A 25,590-nucleotide genomic window follows, 5' to 3' on the forward strand; every position below is an offset into this window, starting at 1 on the left:
CATCTATTTTTATCAACAAATATTTTCCCCCCAATTAAAACATATTAAATAGGTTTTAAAAAAAAAGCCCACCCTAATTCCCAACAGACCAAGGATGATGTTAAACTAAATTATCTTATCTCGTATATGAGACATTGATATACTGTACATGTTTGAAAAATAAGCAAACGATCTATCAAAGTAGTTTTAAATGAATTTCCTGATGACCAAAGTCTGTGACTGCAGTCTTAAAGAGGCTAAATTGTAGGCTAAATTGTGATAATTTACCTGAAAAACCATAACATCTTAATTGAGCATTGTAAAGAATTAGGATAATGCTTATTGATGATGACTTTCATATTACATGAATGATGCATATGATGTCTTGGTTATCTGTCAGGCCAGTGAGTTGACATTGATTTTACTCTACTGGGTGATTCTTCTGAAAGATATTCCCTCATTTGGTGTTTTGATGATTTTTATGGAGTGGAGGTGTTCAACTGGTTTGGGATCTGTTGACAGCAGAGGCCACATTGATTATTGATTCACATCAATATTGTGCTCATCAAACCACCCAGTGACCCCTCATGCTCTGTGGATGGGGGCACAGTCAAGTGAAAAGAGACCCAATCAGAAAATGTTTCATGATATAAGGGGAACTAATGCATGAGCATCATGGTGTCTTCACTGCAGATATAAAAAGGCCTACAGATGTCCCTTCAGTCTCAGTTCCTATTGCAACATGATACCGTTAAGCAGTCTTTGTGAATTAAGCTTTTGCCATCTGTGCCCCAACAATGAAGCTTATCTTTCAAAGCCACTCAGATATTTTTCTTTTGCCATCTTAATACAGAATCTGAACCCACTGGGTCTGAACAGCATATGCATACCCCTATTATTAGAGGCTGCTGCAGATATTATTGTTGTAAAAAAAAAAAAAGAAAAAAGAAAAAGAAAAAGAGAGAGAAGGTAAAATGTCTCCATCTTCCCCCCTGCAGGAGCCAAACACAGTAAATCCTATCAGGCCACATTATTACAGCACTCGATCACCTGAAGTCAGCAGACCCGGGCTAAACTCCCATTTCACTCCAATCAAACACCCACCATCAAAATCTGATTTAAAGACACGCCCCCCTCTAATCTGCCCGTTTCCATGGCAATGTGAGTGCCCGCGCGCGATTGGTGGGCCCTGATCAAACACGTGCTCGACCAGGCTTTAAATGTGAAGTTTCCTCCTGGCGCTTGTCTCTTCGCTCTTCACCTAACGGACGAACATCTTTTTGTGTTGTGTATTTTTTGTGTTTGTTGCGTTGCACACCCCTCCTTCACCTTCACCGCCACCATGGTTGAGCAGTTTGTCGGAACCTGGACTCTGACTGCCAGCGAGAACTTCGATGACTACATGAAGGCGATCGGTGAGTTTGGAAAGAGAATATAATAATCTATTGTCAAAGAAAATCCATTCATACATGCACTGCATCCTAACTCGGCCTCGTTGCATTGAAGGTGTGGGCTTCGCAACCCGCCAAATGGGCAACATGGTGAAACCTAACCTGGTGATCAGCGTGGATGATGCTGGGAACATTTCTATGAAGTCTGAGAGTACTTTCAAGACCACCGAAATTAAGTTCAAGGTGAACGAAGAATTTGACGAGTCGACCGCAGACGGCCGACAGACTAAGGTGGGTTACTGCTTATTAGTTTGTCATCACCTGTAAACACCTGCTCCATTCATTTACCAGCGTTATTTAATGTTTCTGATCAACCCAACTTGCTTCTCTGATCAACCCTTTTATTTAAGACCACCGTCACATTTGAGAATGGCAAACTCGTGCAGAAACAGACGTGGGAAGGCAAGACAACAACACTGGAGAGAGAGATCCAAGATGGAAAACTAACAGCTGTGAGTAATCGACTGGTGGTAGAGATGCAGACCTCTGTGCATGCATTCCTATTTGCATTTAAAGCTTGTCTTTGAACTTGCTGCTGACATTTGGACATTTGTCTCCACAGAAATGTGTGATGGGTGAGGTTGTTGCAGTGAGGACCTATGAGAAGGTTTAAGTTGCTAAACGCCAAAAGCTGCTGAGCCTGGACCTCTGTTCCATTACCAAACATCAAATGCACTGAGATAGCCTATTGCCAAACATGCCAATAAAGTCTGACTGTGATACTTCAAATGGTTGTGTGGCTGGTTTCTCTTGGGCATGTGGGTTTAAAACATCATCACTTGAGCACAACTGTGGATCATACTTGGTCTTTGCTAATGCTATAATTGGTTTCAATGTAAATTATCACCCGTCAGCTTTAGTGACCATCTTATTGACTAAACACCCTGCAAAAAGTTAAATCTGCAAGACATGGGTAACATGGGAGGGGAGTACAAAGGAACCTTTGTTCAAGGAAAAGCAACATGTCTATATAGCTGAGGTGACCTCTTAATGACAGGGGAGGTGGGGAGACCAAATCCCTGCTTGGGGTTATTGTAGTGACCTCATTTGTGCCAGACTCTGATGCACAGACATGGAGTTCAAGCAAGTGCACATAATTTCTTTTAATTAGGGTCCTTTGGGCAGTAGGTTGAGGCCCAAATCCTCAGGGATTTCCAGGATTTTGTGAATGACTGTGACCCCGGGTGGTGCTCCAGCAACAATGAGTACAGGCTAAAGCTGATTTCATTGGCTTGAGTGCCCACATCGTGTAAGACTGTTGCTTGCAATGTGCACGTGTCTGACAAATGCGATTTTACAGTTTTGCAAAAATTTACATTTTTCAGTTTAGCTTTTTTGGTGTTGAAAAATTAAAGTTTATAAATGTATGGGAGACAATCTGTGCAGGACAATGAGTTCTCCAAAACTCATGTCAGATTTTTGAATAACCTATTGTTTAGGATTAAGCTTATTTGGCTTTAGGACCCTGGCCTCCCAATGAAAAGGTTTTATCCCTTTAAACACAATCACACCATGACTGAGCCAATTAATTTTTAGAAATGGTTCAAGTTTGACTTCTTTGGTGAAAAGATCCTGTGGCTAAACAAACAATCTTAATGACATTGATGATAATTGTTGACATAATTAAAGAGATACAAATGAAACTGTTGGCTGCAACTGATTTACCCATTATTGAATCAATAATACAGCAACAAATATGACAAAATAGCAGATTAATCAGAATTCTTCTCTAATCAAGGTTAATGGTGCTCCACTCATAACCTTGTACTAATTAATACAGCAACAATCAGGGGTGGTCTCGTCCAAACAAAGGCAAAAGTAACATTATGAAACGCTTTGCTGCATTATTCCTGATTTGAATTATTACATAATGTGAACTTGAAGACCCCAAATGTCATAATTTCACTGCAGCCCTTTACACAGTCTGTGCTGCGGCCTGTACCTCGCAGAAAAGCTCCCCCCCGCGGCGGATGGTTGTAATAGCAGGGAGAGATTGGACGATACCACTTCATCCCAAAAAGACGGGGGGTGACATTTTATCATTAAACGGGCATAACGTTTCTCATAGTTTGTGTGCCCTCGATCACAAAGTATGTAACTATGTAAAATCAAGTACAAACAGTAACAATAATGTTAAGCGACTATAATGTTTACTTTACAGCCATCGTGTCTTTGCCGAGATGAAAGCTCCCAAATGACGTTGTACCTGCCGCGACGTCACCATCAAACATGGCTGATCAGGAAAATACAAACATGGAAGTCGATAAGGAAAAGAATGAACCTTTTACCAACAAAGTTAAGCCACTCTTGGACGAAGTAACCCAGAGAACGGGCAACCAAAACAATGTCGAAAGTAAAAACTGCACCGAGGAGAGCCGCGCCACGGTGGAGTACTGCGAGAAGCTGCAGGCGTGGATGTGGCAGTACTACACTGGCTATGTAAACTGGCAGAGCTGGTTGGCGGCGTCAGCCATGTCCTACCCTCATTATTTACACTCATCCAGTGGGTCGTCGACGGAATCTCTCGATTTCAGCTCCCAGCACTGGTACAATAGTCCGTTTGGTCTTCCGTTGTCGCCTTACCCACCTGCCGTCGCCTCCTCCTCCAGCAGCCGGGGAGGGGAGGCTGCAGGTGGGGCTGCAGTGCCTGTTCAGCCGCAGCAGCAGCCGCAGGAGAATGGAAATGTACAGAGACCAGGTAAAAAAAAAAAACCCTACTGATTTTAGTTTGTCAAAATGTAACAGTACAACCACCCAGACTCTCTGTGCAACAGTCACGCGACAAGCCCACCTGTAATATGGACACCCTGTGTCTACATATGTTTGTGTTTGGTTTGGGCTAGACCACTTTCTACTTAAAGGGAAGCTATTGTTGGTCTCGAATGATATTATGAATAGTTATGGCATATATTTCTGGTTTTGTAACGTTTCATCATGACAGTATCCATATGTTCTACAAATACCTCGACCCCATCTCCTGTGCAGGGGCATTGGCCATTCAACTTTTCACTTACATGTATTTTTCTTTTTTCCAACATGGTGGTCTGCACTTTACAACGTGATGTTCTAAATACTGCTTCAAAGCTTTGTGCACTATGACGAAAATTATTGTATAATTGTGGCAGGGGAATAATAAAAACTCCTTGTACATGACCAAGATACTAGTAAATATTGAGCCCTCCCTCATTGAACACTTGGAGGTGAAGTGCAACGCTGACAGCCAACCATGTTGTATCCTTCATGGGCTCTCTGGCTGCTTGTGGCTGCAAATGAATGATAGCCTCCGTAGAAGAGTGGATACTGTCAAAGCAACATATCTTGTCAGTGGTGTTGGAATTACATGTTGAATATTCACAGACCTTTGTCCACATACATTGTATACTGTGCTTGTCTTGACTTGAACTTTGCCTGTTGTGCTGCTTTCCAGGACGCGAGTATAGCATTCCTTCACCTCTACAAAGACTCTTGGCTGAGATGGTGGATTTCTTCATTTTGTTTTTCATCAAAGCAACTATAATCATCAGTATTATGCACCTCAGTGGAATCAAGTGAGTTTATTTGATTGAGTTAAAGGGATAGTTCAACATTTTGGCAAATCGGCCAATTGCCATAATCCCTATAGTTATAGTAGTACGTTCTTTACCTTTAATTGTCGGTGCAAGCTATTTTTTAGAACGGCAGAGCAGAGCTATGCTATGGAAGCTAATGGGATTTCTTGGTTTCCCTCATCAAATTCATCAAATACACAATCCAACAACTCCAAAACGCTCTCGTGGACAAGTTGTGACCTGCACATTCACCACGCTATGAGATAATAACAGAACGTTACGAGACAGATTTGTTTTCGAGGCAAATTCATGCAAAAACACTGATGCGCATTCCCGTCCGGGGGCAGTTTTTCGGCAGTTGCCTAGAAAACAACTCTGTCTCGTATCGTTCTGTTATTATCTCATAGCGTGGTGCTTGCAGGTCACAACTTGTCCACGAGAGCGTTTTGGAGTTGTTGGATTGTGATTTGATGAATTTGTTGAGGGAAACCAAAAATCCCATTAGCCTCTGCAGCGTAGCTCTGAGCAGCTCACGGCTCTGGTCCACCGTTCTAAAAATAGCTTGCACCGACAATTAAAGGTAACAAACCTACTCCTAAAACTATAGGGATTATGGCAATGTTGAACTATCTATCCCTTTAGGTAAAATGGTAATGTTGGTGTGGTGGCAAGCATGTGTTTGGATAAGTATTTATCATGGGCACGTTTTCCTTTTTCTTCCCAGGGATGTTTCCAAGTTTGCAATGCATTTCATCGTGGAAGAAATAGATGAAGACACATCGATGGAGGAGCTACAGAAAATGATGCTCGTAGCACTAGTGTATCGGATATTAGTGTGTTTTTATGAGGTAAGCTGAGGTTGAACAGTGATTTCAACCTGGTCCCTCAGCTGTTTGTATTTAAATTGTTGAAATAGCCGACAAGTAACAGCTCCTTTCCCTGTCCCTCTTCAGATCGTGTGCATCTGGGGAGCAGGAGGAGCCACTCCAGGGAAATTTCTCATAGGACTCAGGGTTGTTTCATGTGACTCGTCAGTACTGGTCCAGCCTAACAGGGTGCTTGTAGTGCCAGCAACTAATGTCTCTCTGTCTGCGTGAGTAGTCAATATAAAGGTTATCCTTCAGAGGTTTCATAACAAATGTAACCAGTCTCAGATTCACATCTTGTATTGCAACCACTGTCTTTGTCTCTCTTTTCACAGATCAACTGTTCGAGCCTTGAACAAGAACTTCTCTATTGCCTTCTTTTTCCCAGCCTTCATCACACTTCTGTTCTTTCAGCACAACAGGACTGTGTATGATATGGTAGCTGGTACAATTGTTGTGAAGCGCTCCAGGGCGAGATGACGCTGAAGAGCCCACAAGAGGGTGTCACAATAATGCTGAGCAGGCACTGTGTGATGTTTTCTGAGAGCTGCCAGCAGAGCTCCTCAGACACCGAGCTTTCAAGGTATTGTCTGATCATGCGGGAGCATTATGATGTTGGCAGAGGGGTTAATACACATCAGTATGAACAATTTGAATTCCCTGCAACTTGGTTTTTAGTTTTTTTCTCTGACACATACTGTATTTCCGCATGTATTTCTACATGCTGCTTTCAGAATCTGTTCCTGTGCCAAATGTGTCTCCTCTGAAGACAGGATAAATTATGGTATATGCTACCTTTTCATTAACACAAGATTTGCCTCTTTGTAAATACTCTTCCAAACTAAGGGTGAACGTTTTGAGTCACTGTATTTAAGTTTCTAATCATGCATACATGAGATTATACTTGCAGTATAACTTTGTATTAAAAACTCTTAAGAGTTTTATGCTCAGACTTTTCAGTTTTGACCTGTCACCACTTTTTACAGCTGCTGTTATACTTTGGTTGAAAAGCACATTTAAATGTATTGAAGGGAAGTGCAAACCTGGACACAGCTGCTCTTCCTCTACTCTGACTGAAGAGTTAATGTATTATGCATTTTATGTGATTAACTGTATTTTGCATTTTAGAAGACTGAATGAAACCACCACTTATTACCTGCATGCTTGAGATGTCTGTCTGTGAGAATTATCAAATAGCCAGGAAACAGCTAACAATGTTCTCGTACAATTCAAGAGGCCACGTTTTGTTTTGCTAATTTACACCACATTAACTCCTGTAATGTGCTATTACTTTTGGTATTTGGTATACAGTATGTGGTGGATGCATACATTGGCTTCAAAAACATTCACATCCCTTCATTTTTTAATGCTTTTTTATGTTGAAAATTAATTATAATGATAATAATTGCCATTTTTGCCCAGCAAAAGAAATCAATTATGACAACCATTTTCTTTCCATGAGGCACCACCACCATCAAGAATGCAGCAATTTCCATGTTTTCCTGTAGGAAATTTGCTATTATCCAGGGGATGAGTGATGCACAAGACGTTAGAAGTCCTTCAAATGCCAATTGACTGACTTAAGGAGGGGTGTCATATGCCTTTTGCTCTATTTACACTTTTCTACTCCATTGGCACCATACAAGCCTGATTCCCTCCAGCAGGTTCTCCATCTCTGCAGAGGGATGTCTGATCTCTGTTAGGGTACTTTGGTTCTCTGCCTGTGTGTCTGTGTGGTCGTAACATTTGCTTTCCATTCCACAATTACTGAGGTTGCAATGCTGCTGAAAAAAAAACACTTTGGAAATTATTTTATTCTCTTACTCCGATCTTTGCCGAGCACATTTTTTTGATGGAAGAGAATAGTTGAACTTCATGGCCTGGTTTTTGTTCTGAAATGCAGTGTGACTATACAGTATGTACCTTATAACCCCATAAAGTCCAGACAGTTTGGAGGCCACAGGTCTTAGTTGTAGACACATTGCATGAATGCAGGATACACCTGACCACAGCAAAGGGTCAGGCAACTTTTGTTAAGTAGATTTCCCAAATCACCTAAGTCTAAGAGACTGATGGGTTTTCTTTTCCCTTTTCAGTGTATGTGATTATGTAGCACTGCATTCATGGTAACATTAGGACAGGAGGTTTAACCTTTTTTGCATATTGCTTTACCGATTTATTCTAAGGCAGTGTCATTATGAAAATGGCGCATTCATTGAATCAAGGTCTCAATCATTTACCGTTCTCAGTGTGACTGATTAGACGAGACAGATCGTGACGGTTCATAGGGTGATTTTCTAAAGTACGGTAATTCAAGCTGGGTAATGAACTCTACCTCCAGTAAAAACTTGTTAACATGTTATAAAATATATTGTTGTTACATATACAACCAAAATAATTAGCCTCAGAACATAATTGCTGAAATCACTGTTGAATTACTGAAATTGTAAAAATAGAAAATTACAGAGCACAGTGATCACCTTTTTCTCAGTTACAGGAGTTTGGCTCCACCTAGTGTATGTTGATGATTAATTCACATTTGTCTGGAGGATTGCATCAACTGCTGTGGTACTTGTTAAAATCTATCATTTATTATCACAAATAGTAAATTGCCTTATCTCCTTGTGACAAAAACCTTAACCAGAAACAGGCTTTCTCTTCTTTAAACTCGTTTTAAAGATATTTTTCCCATTCCTCAAGTTATATGGCATGCCACATCCACTTGGAGGGTCTGTGGTGGCCACAATTGTTGGCAAGTGTTGATGTGGTGATTGTGTTAGGCCCTCTAAGTGGCAGCTTCAGTTGACAGCCACAGATGGTACTACTAGATTACAGAGCAAACCCCCCACATGGTGCTGCCATGCACCATGCCATTACTGTAGGCAATGGAATAATATAACTCAGAGTCAGAGGACCAGAAAAATGTAGGCAGACACTATACCCACCAGCATTATCGTACTGTATGCTGATGAGTGATTGTTGCTCCATTTAGAGTCTATTTCTGTATCAATACACTCTGGCTCCTATCCAGAGACACTGTGCAGTGAGACGACTTCACATAAGCTCAAGGGGACACTTATTACTATAATTTATGACAGACTTGTGTTAAGCTTTTTAATGTTGCAGTAAACCCCACAGCCATTTTAGTGAATTAGCAAATAGCAATCAGTTATTATTAAAACACTAATAATTTATTTTAATCACAGCAAAGATCATACTTGTGGCTATAAATAGGAATCCTAATGGCTTACTCAGTCCAATTAAACATTATTCCAGGCTTTGATAACATTAGTCTCTTATTTAATTTGCATCGTATTTGCCCCATTTTCTGTCTGCTGTTTGACAAATCTAGTTCATTGCTGACACATGGCATGCCATACGGTGCAGAGTTGGTGAAGTGTCCAGCCTGAGTTCCTGCCACCCTCTCTGGCTCCTTTAACAAGGGAGGCGTCCACAGGCAGCATGGAGGGCTCACAGCTTTCTCTGTCAGCCATGTGTCTGTGTCTGGGCAGAGTCATGTACAGGGCACAGAGAAGAGGTAAATAGTATGGTCTCAACCAGAAAAAAATATTCCCTTGTCAATGTCAAAATGTGCGTCTTCAATAGTCATTATTTGTTCATTAGCGCTTTCAGCTGACAGTGGCGTGTTATAGCAGCAGGCTCCAGGTGTTGTGAAGGTGTGGAAAGGTGCTGTGGACTGAAATGCTGCTCGGTTATTGTTTATTTTTCCCAGTGTGTCTGTTCCTGTTGGCATTCCTCCCAAGTGGAGACGAAGACCAATGAAAGACGAGAGCCAGCTCCACACAACACTTGAGATGCTGAGGGGGATCAGGAGGAGAAAGCACATACACATAGCTACATAAATACGCCCATATATGCACACATATTTTGAATTTGTGTCATTCCTTTGCAGACTTTTGAAAATGGAAATGGCATTGCATAAAGAGACGGTGTTTAATACTGAGGAAACTCACTGAAAATTTTCATAAAGCCTGGCAGCGTTGCTTTTTAAAAAGTGGACAGACCTTTTCACTCCAGCACTTTTCATCCCTAAGTCAATTCAACTAAACGTGGGCATCATATCACCACTGTGCCATTTGGATTTACTGCCTTTTACAATGGCAATAAATTATGAATGAACTCATTTCTAGGATACTGAATAAATAAGAGTGAGTATGATATGAATAAACTCATTTTCCAGAATAGTACATTGCCTGTGCTGGAGTTCATTTTCCTGTTATAAAAATAGATATGAATACGAGGCGAGTACAAACTCAGGATGAGTGATGTAGACACATAAAGAGAGAGAGAGAGTGTGTGTAAGTGCGTTTTGAGGGGGAGCATTCACACCATTTTCCATGACATAACATTAGGTTTCTGGGTGTTTGTGTTTTTGAATACAGTTCTGCTGAAGGCAACGGGAACCATGAGTTGTCAAGACAACCATGGAGGTTGCATTGGTAACTGCAGAGAAATTCAAAATTTTCTCTCTTTTTTTGGATGATGTTGGTTTAGGGCAACACAACGTCTGATGTACCGCTGTTTCACATACATTATACCTTAGGTGAGAAACTGAATCACATTTGTCTGACAACAGTTTCATTATTTACAACATAATCACCACAACACATTCAAGACCTGTTCAGGCGAAGAGAGACAAACCTTTTTATCATCACTGTTTAAAATACAGTCACACAGACTGTGGTATCAAAACCTCAGTATCAAAACACAGCCACTATTTGTTAAAAGTTGAAATTAAAACCAGAATTTTACTTTTTAGTGTTTGTCATATGTAAAAAAAAACATAGAAACATGTAGGCCTAAGTCTAAAAAGGCACAAAGTTAAAGACCAATATGTAGTGTTAAAGTCAAACTTCCTGTAGGCTACTCTTCCAGAGTTATTCCAGGTTGTCACTTTGTGCCATTTTTCATACATAAGAAATCCTATTTTGAACAGTTATGATTATTTACTTTCCAACCAGTTTTAAATGTGATTTATCACCTATAACATGTAATATCTCACATACAATAAACTTAAGAGAGGTACAAAGGTATGAATCGTGTTGTGGTACATGAAGGAAATGTTTGTTTGAATACTGTCAAATGACTCATCCAAGCTGGACCTCAGGATTGATGCACTCTTCAAATTTTTTTTAAATTAATATCTGTGTATCATTATTATATTATGATTTCTTAACATGCAAAGATGATCGACCTACATAGGAGAATGTGCTAGAGATAAATTCAAGTTCAACTCAAGGATAACTTCACTTTCATAAAAACATAATGAGATAAATATGACTTCTTTTGTCACATGGAGAGATGTACATCACCTCATCATGAGTCACAGAAGTCGGTATACTGCCCTCTGTTGTGTGAACCTGGTATTGGAGCTACACAGTAGGCAGGAGGTGTGGTCTGGGCTTCAACTGAGGTCAATGAGGTCATTTTGGTGATAGTTGGTGCGTCACCTCAATATCCACTTACAACGGCAAAAAAAAAAGAAAGAAAAAAAAGCTGAATCCATGTTAACAACTTGTGACCTGTGCACTGGGGTGATGAGGTCTGCTAAACCTGCTGACATGTATGAAATAGATTTCTCAGGAAGTTGCTCCTCATTTGTTTTTACCTGTCCCTCCTCTAGACCATCCAACATCTCTGGAATCTATTAAAAGCAGCAGCCACTTTGCTTCCTGGCTGTGCATTGTGCTGCATTTGCCTCCTCTGTCTTTTTTTTATTTTTTTTATTTTTTACACTATTTAGTGTTTTTCTGATTCATTTGGTGCCTGTGTTTGAACAAACTCTACCGACTTCGTTCACTGGCTGTATTCCTCCTCCACAAATCACTCCCACCCAATCCTTTAGTTGCCTAAACTTTGTTCTGGTGATGTGCGTAAGCAGTGGCTTGCTATTTTGAGCTGAATGAAAGAGAGTGTTGGAACTTGGACTCAGGATGAAATTGGTTTTGTTCTGGTGAATTTGACTTCCACCACATGCACAAGCATCTAGCTACACGAGACACAGTTATAGTACTCAGTCTCACAGTGTCCTGCTGTAAAACCACAACCACCCCACTAAGATGCTTGACTACTGAATGATGTTTTTGCTGTCCATCATACCCCAGGAACCCTTAGCAACATTATTGCAAAAAATAAAAATACAATTGATTTGTAAAAAAGTCTGTGGAAACGAGTCGCAGCAATAGTTGTCATTTTGATGTAACAGGTTGATTGAATGGCTGTCGAAACTACTCCCCCACACCAAGCAGCCACTGCCTCAACAATAAATCACGCAGCACTCTTAAATGTTCTGTTCAAACAACATTCAGACCCTGAATTGACATTTAATCTTAAGTCATTCAACCCAAGGACTCTGCTCAAGGTCACTTTGAACTTTCAGCTGCACCAAACCATTCCTGTTTGTGACTATGCCTGGGATTTAGTGGCAGCATCTTCAGTATTTTAACCCCAAAGTGTAGCCTATAATATTTGCTGATGAAAACGGTGATACTGGGTAGGCCTATGCATAATATTCAATCACACCTCTCTCACAAGTGCATGCACCCAGCGAGAGGTGAGGTCAGTATCACCTGCCTGGTGGATTTGCTGTCCCTTTGCTCTTTTCATTAACTGCTGAATTCACTGGCTTTCAATAGGCTCTTTCAGCGTGTCATGCTACACCGCCACTGAGCTACAGCCACGTTGCCACCCATCTTTCTTAATGGGGACTGGAGACTGTGGAGCTGCCTTGTTGCCATGGCAGCAAGCGCTTTCACATTCCCCCCACATAGCGTGGAGTGTGCATGTTGTTCCCTCCAAACTGGAGCGCGCCACAGCAGAGACAGGTCTGCTCTCTCAGACAGGACCAAGCCAGGGTTATTTACCTCCCGCTCTGATGCCAGATGCCCTCTTAATCCCACCACCCACACTCTACTTTCCATTCTCTTTATTACTAATGCATAGTGTTTCCCAGTGGCCGCTCCCACACACTGAACTTTGCACCCACACTTGGTCTAGCGAGCTACGTCTTTAATATTTCTTCAACCATTGTTGGGACAGCTGAGCTGGGGTGCAGGAGCTAGACTCAACTGTCCAACAATCACAGAGATGGTGGTTTTACATCCACCTGCACCTGTCAAAATGTCCTTGGACATGACTCTGAACCCCAGACTGCTGCCAGTGGTCAGGTAGCTTTGCTGCTGATGAGTAAAAAGGAGGACCATATAAAAACACTTCCTAAATGTAGACAGACACAGCTTTTGGTTTGTTGGATGCATATCATATGCCAGTGATTTTAATGTTTTCCTTTACCAGGTAAATTAGGCCTACATATTTTGTTGATTTTAAAAATGATAAGAAGTTACAGCGTTTAGCCTCCTACAATAACCATTAAAATAGCCTACTAAAAAAAAAGAAAAAGAAAAAAGATATAGGCCAACAGTTCAGTAGGCCTATAAATGTTGCAAATTGTTTATTTCATGCAAATAGAAAACAAAGATTAGCCCAAAAAAAAGAAGACTTTGATTAATTTGATTTTTACTTTAAAATCAGCAAAATATGCAATTGCCCCAGGGGGGTTGCAGGGTCTCCGTTGTTGAGTAAATTGCATAGACTGTAAAAAGAAGGTTTATGGACACGTTCAAGTCTCGTTTGGACCTGTCCCCCCTCTGAAAGGGGGGAATGGTTTAGTCCATTTGGTTTACGCTTGTGCTGATGCTGATGACTTCAGGTAACTTCAAAAACATCGTTGTCTTTTAAATGTTGTAATGAAGTAAAGGACGACAAGAAAGCCAGAGTGAGGCAACAAACAACCTAATTGACAGCACCACTCGTTAGCATCGTCTCGAAATACATTGGTATGGCTAACAAGCTAATGTGATAAATTAGCCTACTTCAGATGCCACTAAAGTGGGTTAGCTCTGTTGGATCGGCTTTGTTAATCTGCAGATGATCTTTCATTAATTGATTTGTGATTTGGTCAAATGCCAAAAAGACATAGGCTAACTGCCATTGCTTGCTTCCCATTGCTAAAACAATTTATTGATTGTAAAACTAACTGCTATTTCAATTATTTTGAACTGATGATAATTTTCCTGGTATTACAAACTAGTCATTTAGCTCTATAACACATGGTCTGTTCTGAATATTGGGGAGAGTAAGATGTAGCCTACACTTTTGTCTGAGCAGAAACAACCTCTGTGCTACACTACCTATAATGCAGAGGAGAAAATGGTGTCTTACTTAAGTTCTCTGGACTGTATTAACATAATTTAAGTCTTTTCTTTACCTGAGTATTTTCAGTTTTATGGAAGATGTTGTGTTTTCTTCTTAGTTACTTACTATCTAAAGGCCCTGCATACCTTCACAGTTATGTGCAGTTATGTAATGTAATACTTTCACTCTTGACACTTAAATTATGTTTTCATGATTGCGTGCTTTTACTTGAGTACAGTTTTAAATGTATTCTCACAGTATTGCTACGTCAGAGAAGCATCTGATGCCAGTGTTTCTTACATCACTTTCACAGTAGGCTATGTAATGCAGTGGTTCCAGGAAATCCTTGTGAATTTATGAATGAGCTTATTAAGTGAAAAGAGGCTACTATTTTGCATATATGTGTCTGTTTGCATCATACATGCTTCTCTGTCCTGTGTGTGTTTGTGTGAGGATCAGTGTTACATGTCTGGACATGTCTGCTGCATTAGAGGAGGCTCACTCAGCAGCAGCAAGCTGCATGGTGAGGATGGAGAACAGAATGCACATAATGAGGCTCGGATCATTTGTTTGCTGGACATCGAACAGTTTCAAGGTAATATGATTCATCTACTAAAGAATTGAGCTCAGAGGGGCCATTGTTGAAAAAAAAGTTCCCGCAAGAACTTAAATTGGAAGTTGTGTTTTGCTGCACGGAAAAAGGTCAAGCAGTGTTAGAACCTGCAGAAACATGGAGCCCACTTGAGTTTTCCTGGTGTTTTCTGCTGAAGGCTACTGTCTATGAGTGTATGAGTAAGAGAGAGCACCGAGAGAAGGTGCACACAGACATCTGTGTGTTTAAAAATGGAGGAATGTGGACATAATGCATTGTTGATTTGTTGAGACGCTGAAGTAGAGAGCTACTGCTGTGAGTCCTCTTACCATTACTACTGTTATTTCCCTCCTATAGTATCCACACACGTAGCACTCCTACTGACGATCATCAGCTCCCAGTAGTTAATGTTTGTAAGATGACATATGCTGCTATGGTCTGGAGCACTCCCTCTCATTATGTGTGTACTACCCCGAGGAATGTTAACACTTGTAGCATAGTCCATACTTGTGTGTGTGTGTGTGTGTGTGTGTGTGTACTCAGAATAAAAGAACATGTGCAACTAGGCCAGCAAAACCCCTCTTGTCAGGTTGGAACACAATAATCAGCAGCCCATCTTATTCTGTAAAACTGTCAACAAAGATTAAATATTCCTGATCGGCGTTGAAGACGTTTCCTGCAGAGAAATTGCAGTGGAAGTCTTTGATCGAGCCACAAACAGCAAGACACATTTGACAGATCTGTCTTCATGCTGTCTCATTCGTGATCTACAGACAACAGCCAGCATTTTTCCCCCCCCCTCGCCATGAAACTCGAACTGGATATGTGAATTCTCACAGGAAAGCTTATTTCAGCTCACTTGGCTGACATTAATTCTGACCTTCAATTTACAGCGAGCCATTTCAAGGCAGGGGAACCACAATCTCTCGTAGATGCCCTTATGTTTCACAATGGGAGTCTGTCATGTTGCTTTCCAATCCCTTGCTGTGGGGATCGTGTTGTTCCTGGGGTTTACATAGGCTTCGTATGGCCTCTTTGAAGAAATATGAGTCACAGTAGTAGGATGGAGCTGTAGCTGCTTGGCAGGAAATACACACAACACATGTTTTTTCTCAGGTTCAACAGCTGGGGAAACACATCATAGCACCGTGTATGGTTCAGTGTGTGTGTGTGTGTGTGTGCGTTATCTACTGCAGATCATATGTGCACTAGATTTATGTCTGTCTTCCATCTTGCTGCAGTTTCCAGTTGCTACACAGAAGCTGGAGAAATAATATGCCTACATGTACATGAGTGCTTTGCATTTTAAACACAGCCTCTACTAATGTTTGTCGTCTGTACAAAACATGTTCACTGAGTTTGACAACAGTGTTTTTCATATTATAACAGATTGGTTGGACCTAATCGAGACAGTTGCATTTTGGGAAAAAATAATATAATCTCTAGATAATGTTTCCCTTTAGGTTACATACCAAAAAACTCTTCTAGGATGCAGCAGTTGGAATGTACCCCCCACCCAAGAGGCTTTGCTGGTGTACTACTGCTCACTAAAGGCTTGTTGTAGCAGCAGCATTGTGTGGTTTGTTGTATTCTCTGTGCCCCCCCCCCCCCCCCCCCCCCCCCCTCTGCAGCCTGTACTCTGAGGAGGAGGACGAGGCTATCAGTGGGTAAGGAGGGCCCCAGTGCTAGGATGGGTGGGGTAGGGGTTATCAGCTCTGCCTGCCTGCATCGATGGGGGATGCCAGGAGAGACCTTGGGGGATGATAGTGGTGGTGGTTTACTCTGTGCCACTTTGCAGCTGAACAGAGGCTGAGAGTCTGTAATTGTAGGGCAGCTCACTGGGCAGATTAGGAGGAGATTTGTCTCTGCAGGGAAAATGCATATGAAAATGAACGCGAACAAGGCAAGTGCATTAAAAACCGCTTTTGACGTGCTAACACACTCAACCAATTAATCCTCTAGTCAGTTTGCGTGCGTGCATTATGACGGTATCGACACATATGTGCCAGTGTGAATATCCCACAGTTATTCACATTCATGCAGTATGTCTGTCTGAGCAAACCCTCTGTGAATCTCCAGCTCTCTCTCTCTCTCTCCCTCTCTCCCTCCCTCCCTCCCTCACCCTCAGTCTGTTGCTCCCTCCCCCTCCTTCCCTCTCTGTGTGAGCGTAGTCTGGGCGCTGAGCCAAGTAGAGTGTGTTTTTTTTGAATGAATACCTGATGCGGCTGATGAGGCTGGCTGGGGGAGGAGCTGTGTCAGTGGAGTACTGAGAGAGAGAAAGAAAGAGGAGGGAGGGAGGGAAAGAGAGAGAGACAGAAATACAGAGCGAGAGAGTGAGCGAGAGCGAGTGAGAGAGAGAGAGAGAGAGAGAGAGAGAAGCAGCCAGGCGGAGAGGGAGCTGGCGGTCTGGTGGCCTTGCATAACACACGTTGAAGCAGCCTTGCACGCAGGACTTGCTGTGAGCTTCAGCAGTGGGGAACTTCCTTTACCGTCAGCCCGCAGGGGCAGCGTAGCTTCCAACCCGGAGAGTCCAGAGAGAGGAGGGCAGAGCTGGAGCAGCCACAGCTACAGGCTCCAGGAGAGGAGAGCGGCACAAAGGAGAGATTCAGGAAGAGGAGTCCTAGGAAACACGTCTCCTGCACATATTCACACAAACACTCACACACACACACACACACACACTCACACACACACACACACACACTGAGAGGCAGGAAGAATCCTTGGACATGCTCTGCAAGCAGTGGCTGTGGAGAGACTGGTGAGCTATTCTTAGTACTCTAACCAGAGGAGGGGAGGAGGGTGGGTTGTCTCTTTTCTTCTTGATTTGTGGCATAGTAGTATTTTCTGCCCTGATACTACACTCATGCGCTCTCACTGTCATTCTAAAGCCCCCAGAGGCTACAGTCGCAGCATCTGTCCAGAGTCACAGCTGTGGGACTCAGCAGCATTGATCGTGGTTTTGGGTCGTAGTGGTGGCTGGATATGAGGTGCGCTTGCCTCGCATACATGTTCGCCTTCCGTGTGTATCGGGCAGTGATGCAGAACTCTGGAGTCATTGTGAAGACAAACAGCCTTGAACCCCTCTGCCTGTTCTTACTGTCTGCTTTAGTCTGCCACACGGTCAGTCCGCCTCTTAAAGGCACAGGCGCCACTGTTGTGCGGAGAAGCGGGCAGTAAAATGGCTCTTTTGGGTATTAGGAAAAAACAGTGCACTGTATCGATCTGCAATGTGGTTTGAAGCGACTGTGTTTTTAAGTGAGTTGAGGTGAGGTCTTCTTCACATGCACCGTATCACACATGCATGCATGTACATATTGTCCTCCACTGTACCTCCCCCCCTCTGTTTCATGCCAGAGCTCAGATTGATAATGATGTTTTTGTTTTCTATATATAGCCATTTGCTGTACAGGGCATTCACTGTGTATCTATGACTGGTCTAGCAGGTGAAACATACTGTTATAGCAGCAATAACAACAGGTCTGTAACCTCAGGGTCACTGCATATGGTTTTTGTGGGGATTTTTTTTGCATAGAAGCTACATACTATACAGGGCACTGTTGTTCTCCTGCCTCCCCCTGCATCATTGTGCTGCAGAGAAATGTTATTGCTATGAAGCCGTGGATCAATGCGAGGAGTAAATAGTGGGTCTGGGAGCATGAGAAGAGGACTCGGAGGCTCAGGCGGAGGGGGGTGGAGGGGTGGAGGTGGGGGACCGGAGGAGCTGGTTGGTGACTGCTGCGTAAGAGAGGCGATGTAACTCCACTGGGGGGCCTCTCACCTGGAGACAACAGAGAGGAGGCTGAATGAAAACATCATCTCATCTTGCACTCCTGCGTGCGCAGTGACGGCAGACACACACTCTCACACACAACCACACACACACACACACACACACACATGCATGCACGGCTACGCCAACCTATTTCTGTGGTTTGTGCAGCTTTTTTGTGTGGGAGTGTGAAAGAGGATCACATGCGAGGCTGGCTCTAGCACTGTCTGAGCTGAAAAGCATCAGTGTGATGAACGGAAGAGAGAGCGTCCTGCTCCCCCCCTCCTCACCACCCTCCTCCCCTCTTCACTCTCTGTTGTCACCCCTCCATACATGTCTCAGAGGTGACAGTCCTGGGCCAGGGGACTGACTCGGGGATCCCATGCTGTCCGCCTTGCTGTGACAGTCATGTCTTGAAAGCTTGCCTTTGTTCTCCACAGGCCGTATATTTGTTGGTGTCAGTGTTCTAATAATAGGCTGACACTGGAAAATCTAGAGAGGCTTTTGGCTACTGTGCTCTGTGTGTGTGTGTGTGTGATCATGTGCAGCAGAGAGTCCTGCGTACAGGTCAAACGAGGAAAGAAGTCACACCTTCTTTAAGAGCATCTTGTTTTATATTTAGTCTGCTGACACTAATGCTGTGTGTGTGTGTGTGTGTGTTTTTTTTCCTGTGGTGTTCAGAAATCAGATCATGCAGGCTTTGTCTTCCAGTGCAGCTGTAATCACAGGAGCTACTTGTGCTTCAAGATGTGATGTCATTATAGTGTTGACACGGTGTTGGTGAGGTGGGGTTGTTGCCACACTGAGCGATGCACCGGCGCTCAGTGTGGCAACAACAGTGGCTTGTGTTGCTGATCGGGGATCTCTCAGCGAGGCGGGGGCCATGGTGCTCTGATGCTGTAGGCGCTGCTCAATGTGGGTCAGGAGAAGGCACTCTGTCTTCTCCCCCGTTCCCTATTCTCTCTCTCCTCTTCTCCATTCCTAATCTTCTTTTTTTTTCTCCCCCCTCCCCTCCCACCCCCCCCTTCATCCTTACTCCTTTTCCTCCTTCTACACAGCTCTGTCATCTTACATCGCCTGTCTCCCACTCCTCCCCCTCACTCTCCTCTCTCACACACACTCTCTCTCTCTCTCTCTCTGTGTTTCTGTTTCTCTCCAGCCCTGCTGCCTTACTCCTTTGTTACATCTGGTGGATCTACCACCAGGCTGCGTGGTTAGATGAACCACACGGCTTGAGGTATATGCTGCATTTAGATGCGGTGACCTTGTCAATGCCAACGTTGGAGGTAGATGCATCTAAATAGAAAATGACCAAGGTCGCCTTCTGTGTATCCCCCCCACCCCACCCCACCCCTTCCTTCTTTATGTAATGTGTGTGTGGCTCTCCGCTGTAGTGAACCTCCACTGTTATATGAAAATACAATTTAGCCCTGTCAAATAGCCTGGCTCCTCTGAATGGAACACAGTGGGGAGAGAAATGAATGGATAGATGTATGAGCGTGTGTCATACACTCCATCTCTGTTGTGCCTCTGGCTAATGAACAACTCAGAGTCCTGTGCAATGACCCACAGATAAGCCTGCAGAAAAGAACAGTCAATCTGAAAAAGAAACTGTGAGAAAAAAAAAGAGATCACAGGAAGCAGAAGGTTGCGCATGTTAATGAATGGATGCATGGATATTGTTTGGGATTACTGCAGGTATGATATGTGAGTATGCATGCATATACAGTACTGCTGGTAGTGTAGCTGCTGCTGTGGCTTGTTGACCTTTTACCACATATACACATAGTCATTTCTAGTAACCTCACCATTTCCTAACCGGTAATAAAGACTTTCAGTGCTCCTTTGACCCAGCCTTCACTCTGCCTCTCGCTGTACTAAACTCTTAAGAGGGCCTACTCATTCATTGTTTGTTGTCCACTTTGTATTCCCTTGAACTTTGAAACGCCACTCAAACGGGGTACAGCGGAAAACCATTGTTAAAATGTTTTCAAGCACTTTCAGTGACCACAACAAAGGCCCCTGTTTTGATTCTTGCAGAATGTTCCATGATGAAATTTTGAGCCATATTGTTTTCACTTCACTTTTCTGATGTGCCCACTGACCCAGAGTTCCTGTCTGGAGGTGGATGTTATATTTACGGTAGCTCCACACTGACTCAAGAAGACAAGGTCTGGGACTGTTAAAATTCAAAGACAAAAGCACCGGTTCCTCTGAGGCGGCACCTCTGTGCTGTTATCCTCTCCCTCCTTACCCTAGAGCCCGGAGCCAGAAAACCGCCAACAGCAACGCTCATACACTTATCTTGTACACATGGATACGCACACACACACACACAAACACTGCATCACAGGAAACTCCTGTCTGGCGTTGAAAACACAAAAAGAGCCTTTCCCACATTATGTAAATGATGACACGCAACACTGTACTCTACTTTAGTATGTGTGTCACATGTCATCATCACTAATGGGAAGGCCGGTTGAGCTCTGATAGAGAAGTCCATGTCGAGGCATCTTTAGTGGTTGGACTTGTACAGAGACTGGCCTGCATGTTGTGTTCAAGTGCACTAGAAAAAAAAAACACAAATCAGACGTAGTACTGTAGTTACACCAGGTATCCCCCTTGTGGCAAAGCAAAGTATAACAGGACAGTGTGTAGATATGAAAGAGTGAAGTATTTTGGTGTTTGCTGTTTTGCATTTGCCGCTCTGCAGGAAAATGTTGTGAATATGGTTCATAAATACAGGCTGTGCTCACTGAGCTAGTTCTGCAGTGCAATTAGACTAATGAGATTGAATTGAATTTTAAGCCAAGTCAAGTTAAGTCAATTTCATTCATATAGCACAAATGCAGAAGAGGGATTTATGAGGTGTAAGCAGCTAATCAGGGTGTTTTATTGAGTTGCACGTTACTTGGTTGTCTGACTTGAGCTTCTCTCTGCCACCAGATTGCTGCCGACATCGTGGAAGAGGTGGATCGGTCAGAGATGATTCCTCATGAAGTCTATGGAGCTCATTTTGTGAGCTGGAGTGACTCCATCTGCTCTGGGTTGAGACGTGGAGCTGTCCACCAGTGAACACCAAGCCAGTCAGAGCCGCACAGCGCACCGAGAGGCCAGCCTCGCACATAACCACTGAGCGGAGGTGAGAGCGAGAGAGAGAGAGAGAGAGAGAGAGAGAGAGAGAGAGAGAGAGTCCAGAAGTTGTACCGGGAAATAATACAACCACAATGAAATCTAACCAGGAGAGGAGTAATGGATGCCTGCCTCCCAAGAAGCGTGAGATCCTGGCTCTGGAGCAGAGGCCGGTGGTCGTCGCCGCCGCCACACCACCAGCCGCGGTGGTCCACGACAGTCCACACACGGAGAACTTGGCGTGGCTGGCAAGTGTAGCCAGTGAGCGCTGCAAATCCAGAGATGCAGAGAGCCCGAGGTGTCCCATCTCCTCCACTTCCTCCTCCTCTCCTTCCACCTCTGTTCCTTCCTCGTCCACGCCTCTGTCCGCGCTGCCCCTGGCCTCTCTGCCTGCGGTCTACCCCACAGCCCTCCCCCAGCAGGCCGGGACCATCCAGTTTGCTCAGCTCGGACCCAACGTTCAGTTCATCAGCTCCGGGCCCTACGCCGGCTACATCTCCTCTCACATCATCTCCACAAATTCCAGCTCCATGCCCAACAGCGCCAACATGGTCGGACAGCGTCCACATCTGGACGGCTACACCACCGCCCTCATCTCCCCCAACACCAAAGGGGAGCAGCAGTTTCAAATCGGCCTCTCCCCGACGGAACTGGCACCCGTGTCGCTGCCGAGCTCTCCCCAAGTCACCGGCCAGTACATCCACCTGGACAGCAGGACGCCTCTGACTATGAGCGGAAACGCTGTCGCTTCCCCCGCGGGCCACCTCCAGCTTCACCCGCACGCGGCCGTCCTCCCTCAAACGCTCACCCTCGCCCCCTCCCAACTGGTGGTTCAGTATGCAGATGGCTCCGCTGGGAAGAAACCAGAGGGGCACGTTAAGAGCCTACTGAATGGGGAACTGGAGGTCGTCAAACAGGTGAAAGCCCCCGGTCAGGCAGCGAACCATCATCATCAGGTCCAGAGCTACGAGGCCAGACATATTCTCCTGCCCGCAGACTACGGCCAGAACCCGGCAGGACTGCAGACCTCCTTGGTGCTGGTGGCTCATCCGAACCACGGAGCTGAACATGACGCTGCCCCAAATAAGATCTCTTTAGTCCAGACTGAGAAAGGAGGCATCTGCCTGGGTAAACCAGTGTCCAGAACTTCTTCTTTCACCTCCCTCTCCTCCACAGAGGTGGTGAAGTCTGTTGCTCCTCACACAGTCATCCAGACCACCCTGCCCCACGAGGAGCTGCCGCCCAGCCTCTATTCCTCCACACAGTCGCCCATCATCGGCTACATCACCAGCGCGAACCAGCACGCCGTGAGCTACCACGCGGCACTGCCCCAGCACCTGGTCATCCCGAGCGGCCAGTCCCTCCTCATCCCGGTCAGCAGCGCCAATAACGGCACTGAAATAGAGGTCAGCCGCACCGTCAGCGCCCTGACCGCCACCACCACCCCTCAAATATCCACCGCCATGCCACATGCTTATCTGGCCACAGCTCTGTCCAAGTGTGAGGCGCTAGGTCCAGATGGAAACCAACCGCCGCCCCCTGCTGTCGCGCAGGCTCCGGTGCTGCCAGTGGTGCCCACGAACCCGCCGCCGCCCGCAGTGGTGGCGGCGGCTCCCTCGCCAACTCCCGCTCCTGTCCCGGCCCCGGCCCCGGCCCCGGCCCCGGCCCCGGCCCCAGTTTCCATCCAAGCCTCCCCTTCCATTTCCTCTTCCTCTTCCCCCGTGGCACTTCCTCCGTTCTTCATGCGAGGCTCGATCATCCAGCTGGCTGATGGGGAGCTGAAGCGCGTGGAGGACCTCAAGACGGAGGACTTCATCCAGAGCGCCGAGATTAGCAGTGAACTGAAGATCGACTCCAGCACAGTCGAGCGTATTGACAGCGGGCAAACTCCTAATGCTGTGGTCATACAGTTTTCAGTAGGAGAGCTCAAAGCACAGGTGAGATATTCCAGATTCATTGTAGTTGTTAATTAATCATGAGTTTAATTTTCAAGCTTGCTGTGTGCAGATTTTGAAATCTCAAGTCTTTGGCGCCCCCTGATGGCAACATCGAAAAAATCCTCCTGTGCTCAATAAATAAGCAGCACAATTATATAATTTCTCTAAATGATGATGAAACTGATGAGAAGATTTTTTCTAAAAACCACCAATTATAAACAGGAGTGAACATTCCTCATTCACAGTGTCTTTTGCTGCAATAATACTCTTTAAATCATTAATTTATGCAAAAACTACAGCAAATGGGAACACCATTCTTACTTAATATGATCATTTTTTTTCAACATACTGCTGTTATCCACTTAAAGAGCCTGACTGATACTGGATTATCAACACAGAAGAAACCAGTCACATTATTTGAGATTTGGTTTGAAACTCAAGTGAAATGGGCTCTAGTATGCACAGCTCCACCTACTTCCTAAACTGCTAAACTGCTCCTTTATTTCCTGTCTTACATTATTGGACAAACTGATTAATCCAGGTGTGTCTGAGTAGTCACAATGGTCAGACACACCTGGATTAATCAGTTTTTCCAATAATGTAAGTCAGGAAATAAAGGAGCTGCCTTAAATTCAGGAAGTAGTGGAGCTGTGCATAGAGCCAATTGGATTTTTATTTAATTATTTAACATTTTACAGGAAGGTGAACTTGTCTGAACTTGCTCTAATGGACAAAGTATGTACAGTAATTGTGATCTCTGGACTCTGGTTAATGTGATTTACATCTACAGTGCATCATCTGCAATAAGCAAAAATGTCTTCAGCTGGAAAATGTCAAACAGTCAAGCTCCACTCTAAACTTCACCCAATTTCAGCAGAGTGGTAGGTTCTAGTCAAGTGTCGCACTAAACCATGACAGTCTGACAGTCAGGCAGCATGCACAACACCAGGAGCCTGAAAACTAAACTCGAGAACTTAAAATAGAAGTCGGGTTCCATTATTTTAGTATTTACTCTTTACTGTACAGCCAGGCTTTTCTGACTGTGACATTAAAGTGAAATTTGCACTGACTAAGTGTGCGGATATCTTACGTCTGGCCTCTGAAACCCTTGATTCTCCAGCACCTTACTAATCCTGAGCTGGGTTTAGCAGCAGTCTTCCTACATTGTCTACCGACTGTGACGTGGTAAAAATTTCTTCTGTGAAAATAGGACAAAATCAAATTATTCTACTAACAAAAACTTGAACTAACAGAACAATTTCTAAGATGGTATAATCCCTTTCAAATCCTCCACATAGCAGCTTTGTGTTTTTACTGTAAGTCCTTTGTAAAATATTCAGTGTGTGTTTTACAGTGAGCTTTACTGTGTTTGTTGTGCATGTGCTCCTATAATGCAGGTGTGTGTGGAGGTGCTGGTGGAGTACCCCTTCTTTGTGTTCGGTCAGGGCTGGTCGTCCTGCTGCCCGGACCGGACCACCCAGCTGTTTGAGCTGTCCTGCGCCAAGCTGTGCGTGGGTGACGTGTGTGTGTCGCTGACCCTCCGCGGCCTGAGGAATGGTTCGCTAACGGACAGCCAGGCTTTGGGGACGAAGCTGAAGACGAGTCACCTCCCTGACTCCTGTCACAATGTGGATGCCGCCGTAAGAAACAGTATGAGTCCAAATGCTGCAGGCAGTAACAGTGGCCTCCTAAGGAAGGCTTCCAGTGCAGACAGGCTGGAGAGGGAGCAGGTAACTGGACCAGGACCAGGACCGGGACTCGAACTACCGCCAGGACTTGGACTAGTTCCAGGACCGGCGGAGGGGATCTATGGAGCTGGACCAATGTTGACAGTCTCGGGGACTGGAGAAGTAAGACAGGAATCAATGAAAACAGACATGCCTGCTCTAACCAAAATACAATGTGGCGAGGCAGAGAGACCCTCGGCCCGAAAGAGACGCTGGTCAGCTCCGGAGAGAGACCAGACTGAGAGAGCTGAGGAGGAACCTCCTCTGACTCTGCCCAAACCCTCTTTTGTCCCACAGGAGGTTAAAATCAGCATAGAGGGCCACTCCAGTACCGGGAGTGAAAGGTGCTTGAACAAAAGAGTAGACTGTTGA

At 44.4% G+C, this 25,590-nt stretch overlaps 3 protein-coding genes across 3 annotated transcripts; all 3 read left to right on the forward strand.

Moving 5' to 3' along the window:
* Nucleotides 1-1,321: 1,321 nt before the first annotated feature.
* Nucleotides 1,322-2,132, forward strand: fabp4b (fatty acid binding protein 4b; the record flags this gene model as incomplete). The annotated part of the gene is made up of 4 exons (XM_083988823.1): nucleotides 1,322-1,394; nucleotides 1,486-1,661; nucleotides 1,781-1,882; nucleotides 1,993-2,132. The coding sequence occupies 4 exons, from the start codon at nucleotides 1,322-1,324 to the stop codon at nucleotides 2,041-2,043; spliced, it is 402 nt and encodes a 133-aa protein (XP_083844949.1). The 3' UTR covers nucleotides 2,044-2,132.
* Nucleotides 2,133-3,632: 1,500 nt separating this feature from the next.
* Nucleotides 3,633-6,650, forward strand: fam8a1b (family with sequence similarity 8 member A1b). Its single transcript, XM_083989865.1, has 5 exons — nucleotides 3,633-4,128; nucleotides 4,858-4,978; nucleotides 5,703-5,826; nucleotides 5,932-6,071; nucleotides 6,180-6,650. The coding sequence occupies exons 1-5, from the start codon at nucleotides 3,660-3,662 to the stop codon at nucleotides 6,322-6,324; spliced, it is 999 nt and encodes a 332-aa protein (XP_083845991.1). The 5' UTR covers nucleotides 3,633-3,659; the 3' UTR covers nucleotides 6,325-6,650.
* A 14,999-nt stretch (nucleotides 6,651-21,649) lies between these two features.
* Nucleotides 21,650-25,590, forward strand: LOC310999301 (ataxin-1-like; the record flags this gene model as incomplete). The annotated part of the gene is made up of 2 exons (XM_083989644.1): nucleotides 21,650-23,491; nucleotides 24,889-25,590. The coding sequence occupies 2 exons, from the start codon at nucleotides 21,650-21,652 to the stop codon at nucleotides 25,588-25,590; spliced, it is 2,544 nt and encodes an 847-aa protein (XP_083845770.1).

Source organism: Trachurus trachurus (genome assembly GCF_905171665.1).
Source record: "Trachurus trachurus genome assembly, chromosome: 16".
In the NCBI taxonomy this organism is placed as follows: Eukaryota; Metazoa; Chordata; class Actinopteri; order Carangiformes; family Carangidae; genus Trachurus; species Trachurus trachurus.

What these genes read in the sequence shown, in the direction of transcription:
- fam8a1b (XM_083989865.1), top strand. Translation starts at nt 3,660, where the DNA reads ATGGCTGATCAGGAAAATACAAACATGGAAGTCGATAAGGAAAAGAAT. An exon ending in TGGAAATGTACAGAGACCAG is followed by an intron (nt 4,129 to 4,857) that starts GTAAAAAAAAAA and finishes GCTGCTTTCCAG; the next exon opens with GACGCGAGTATAGCATTCCT. An exon ending in TATTAGTGTGTTTTTATGAG is followed by an intron (nt 5,827 to 5,931) that starts GTAAGCTGAGGT and finishes GTCCCTCTTCAG; the next exon opens with ATCGTGTGCATCTGGGGAGC.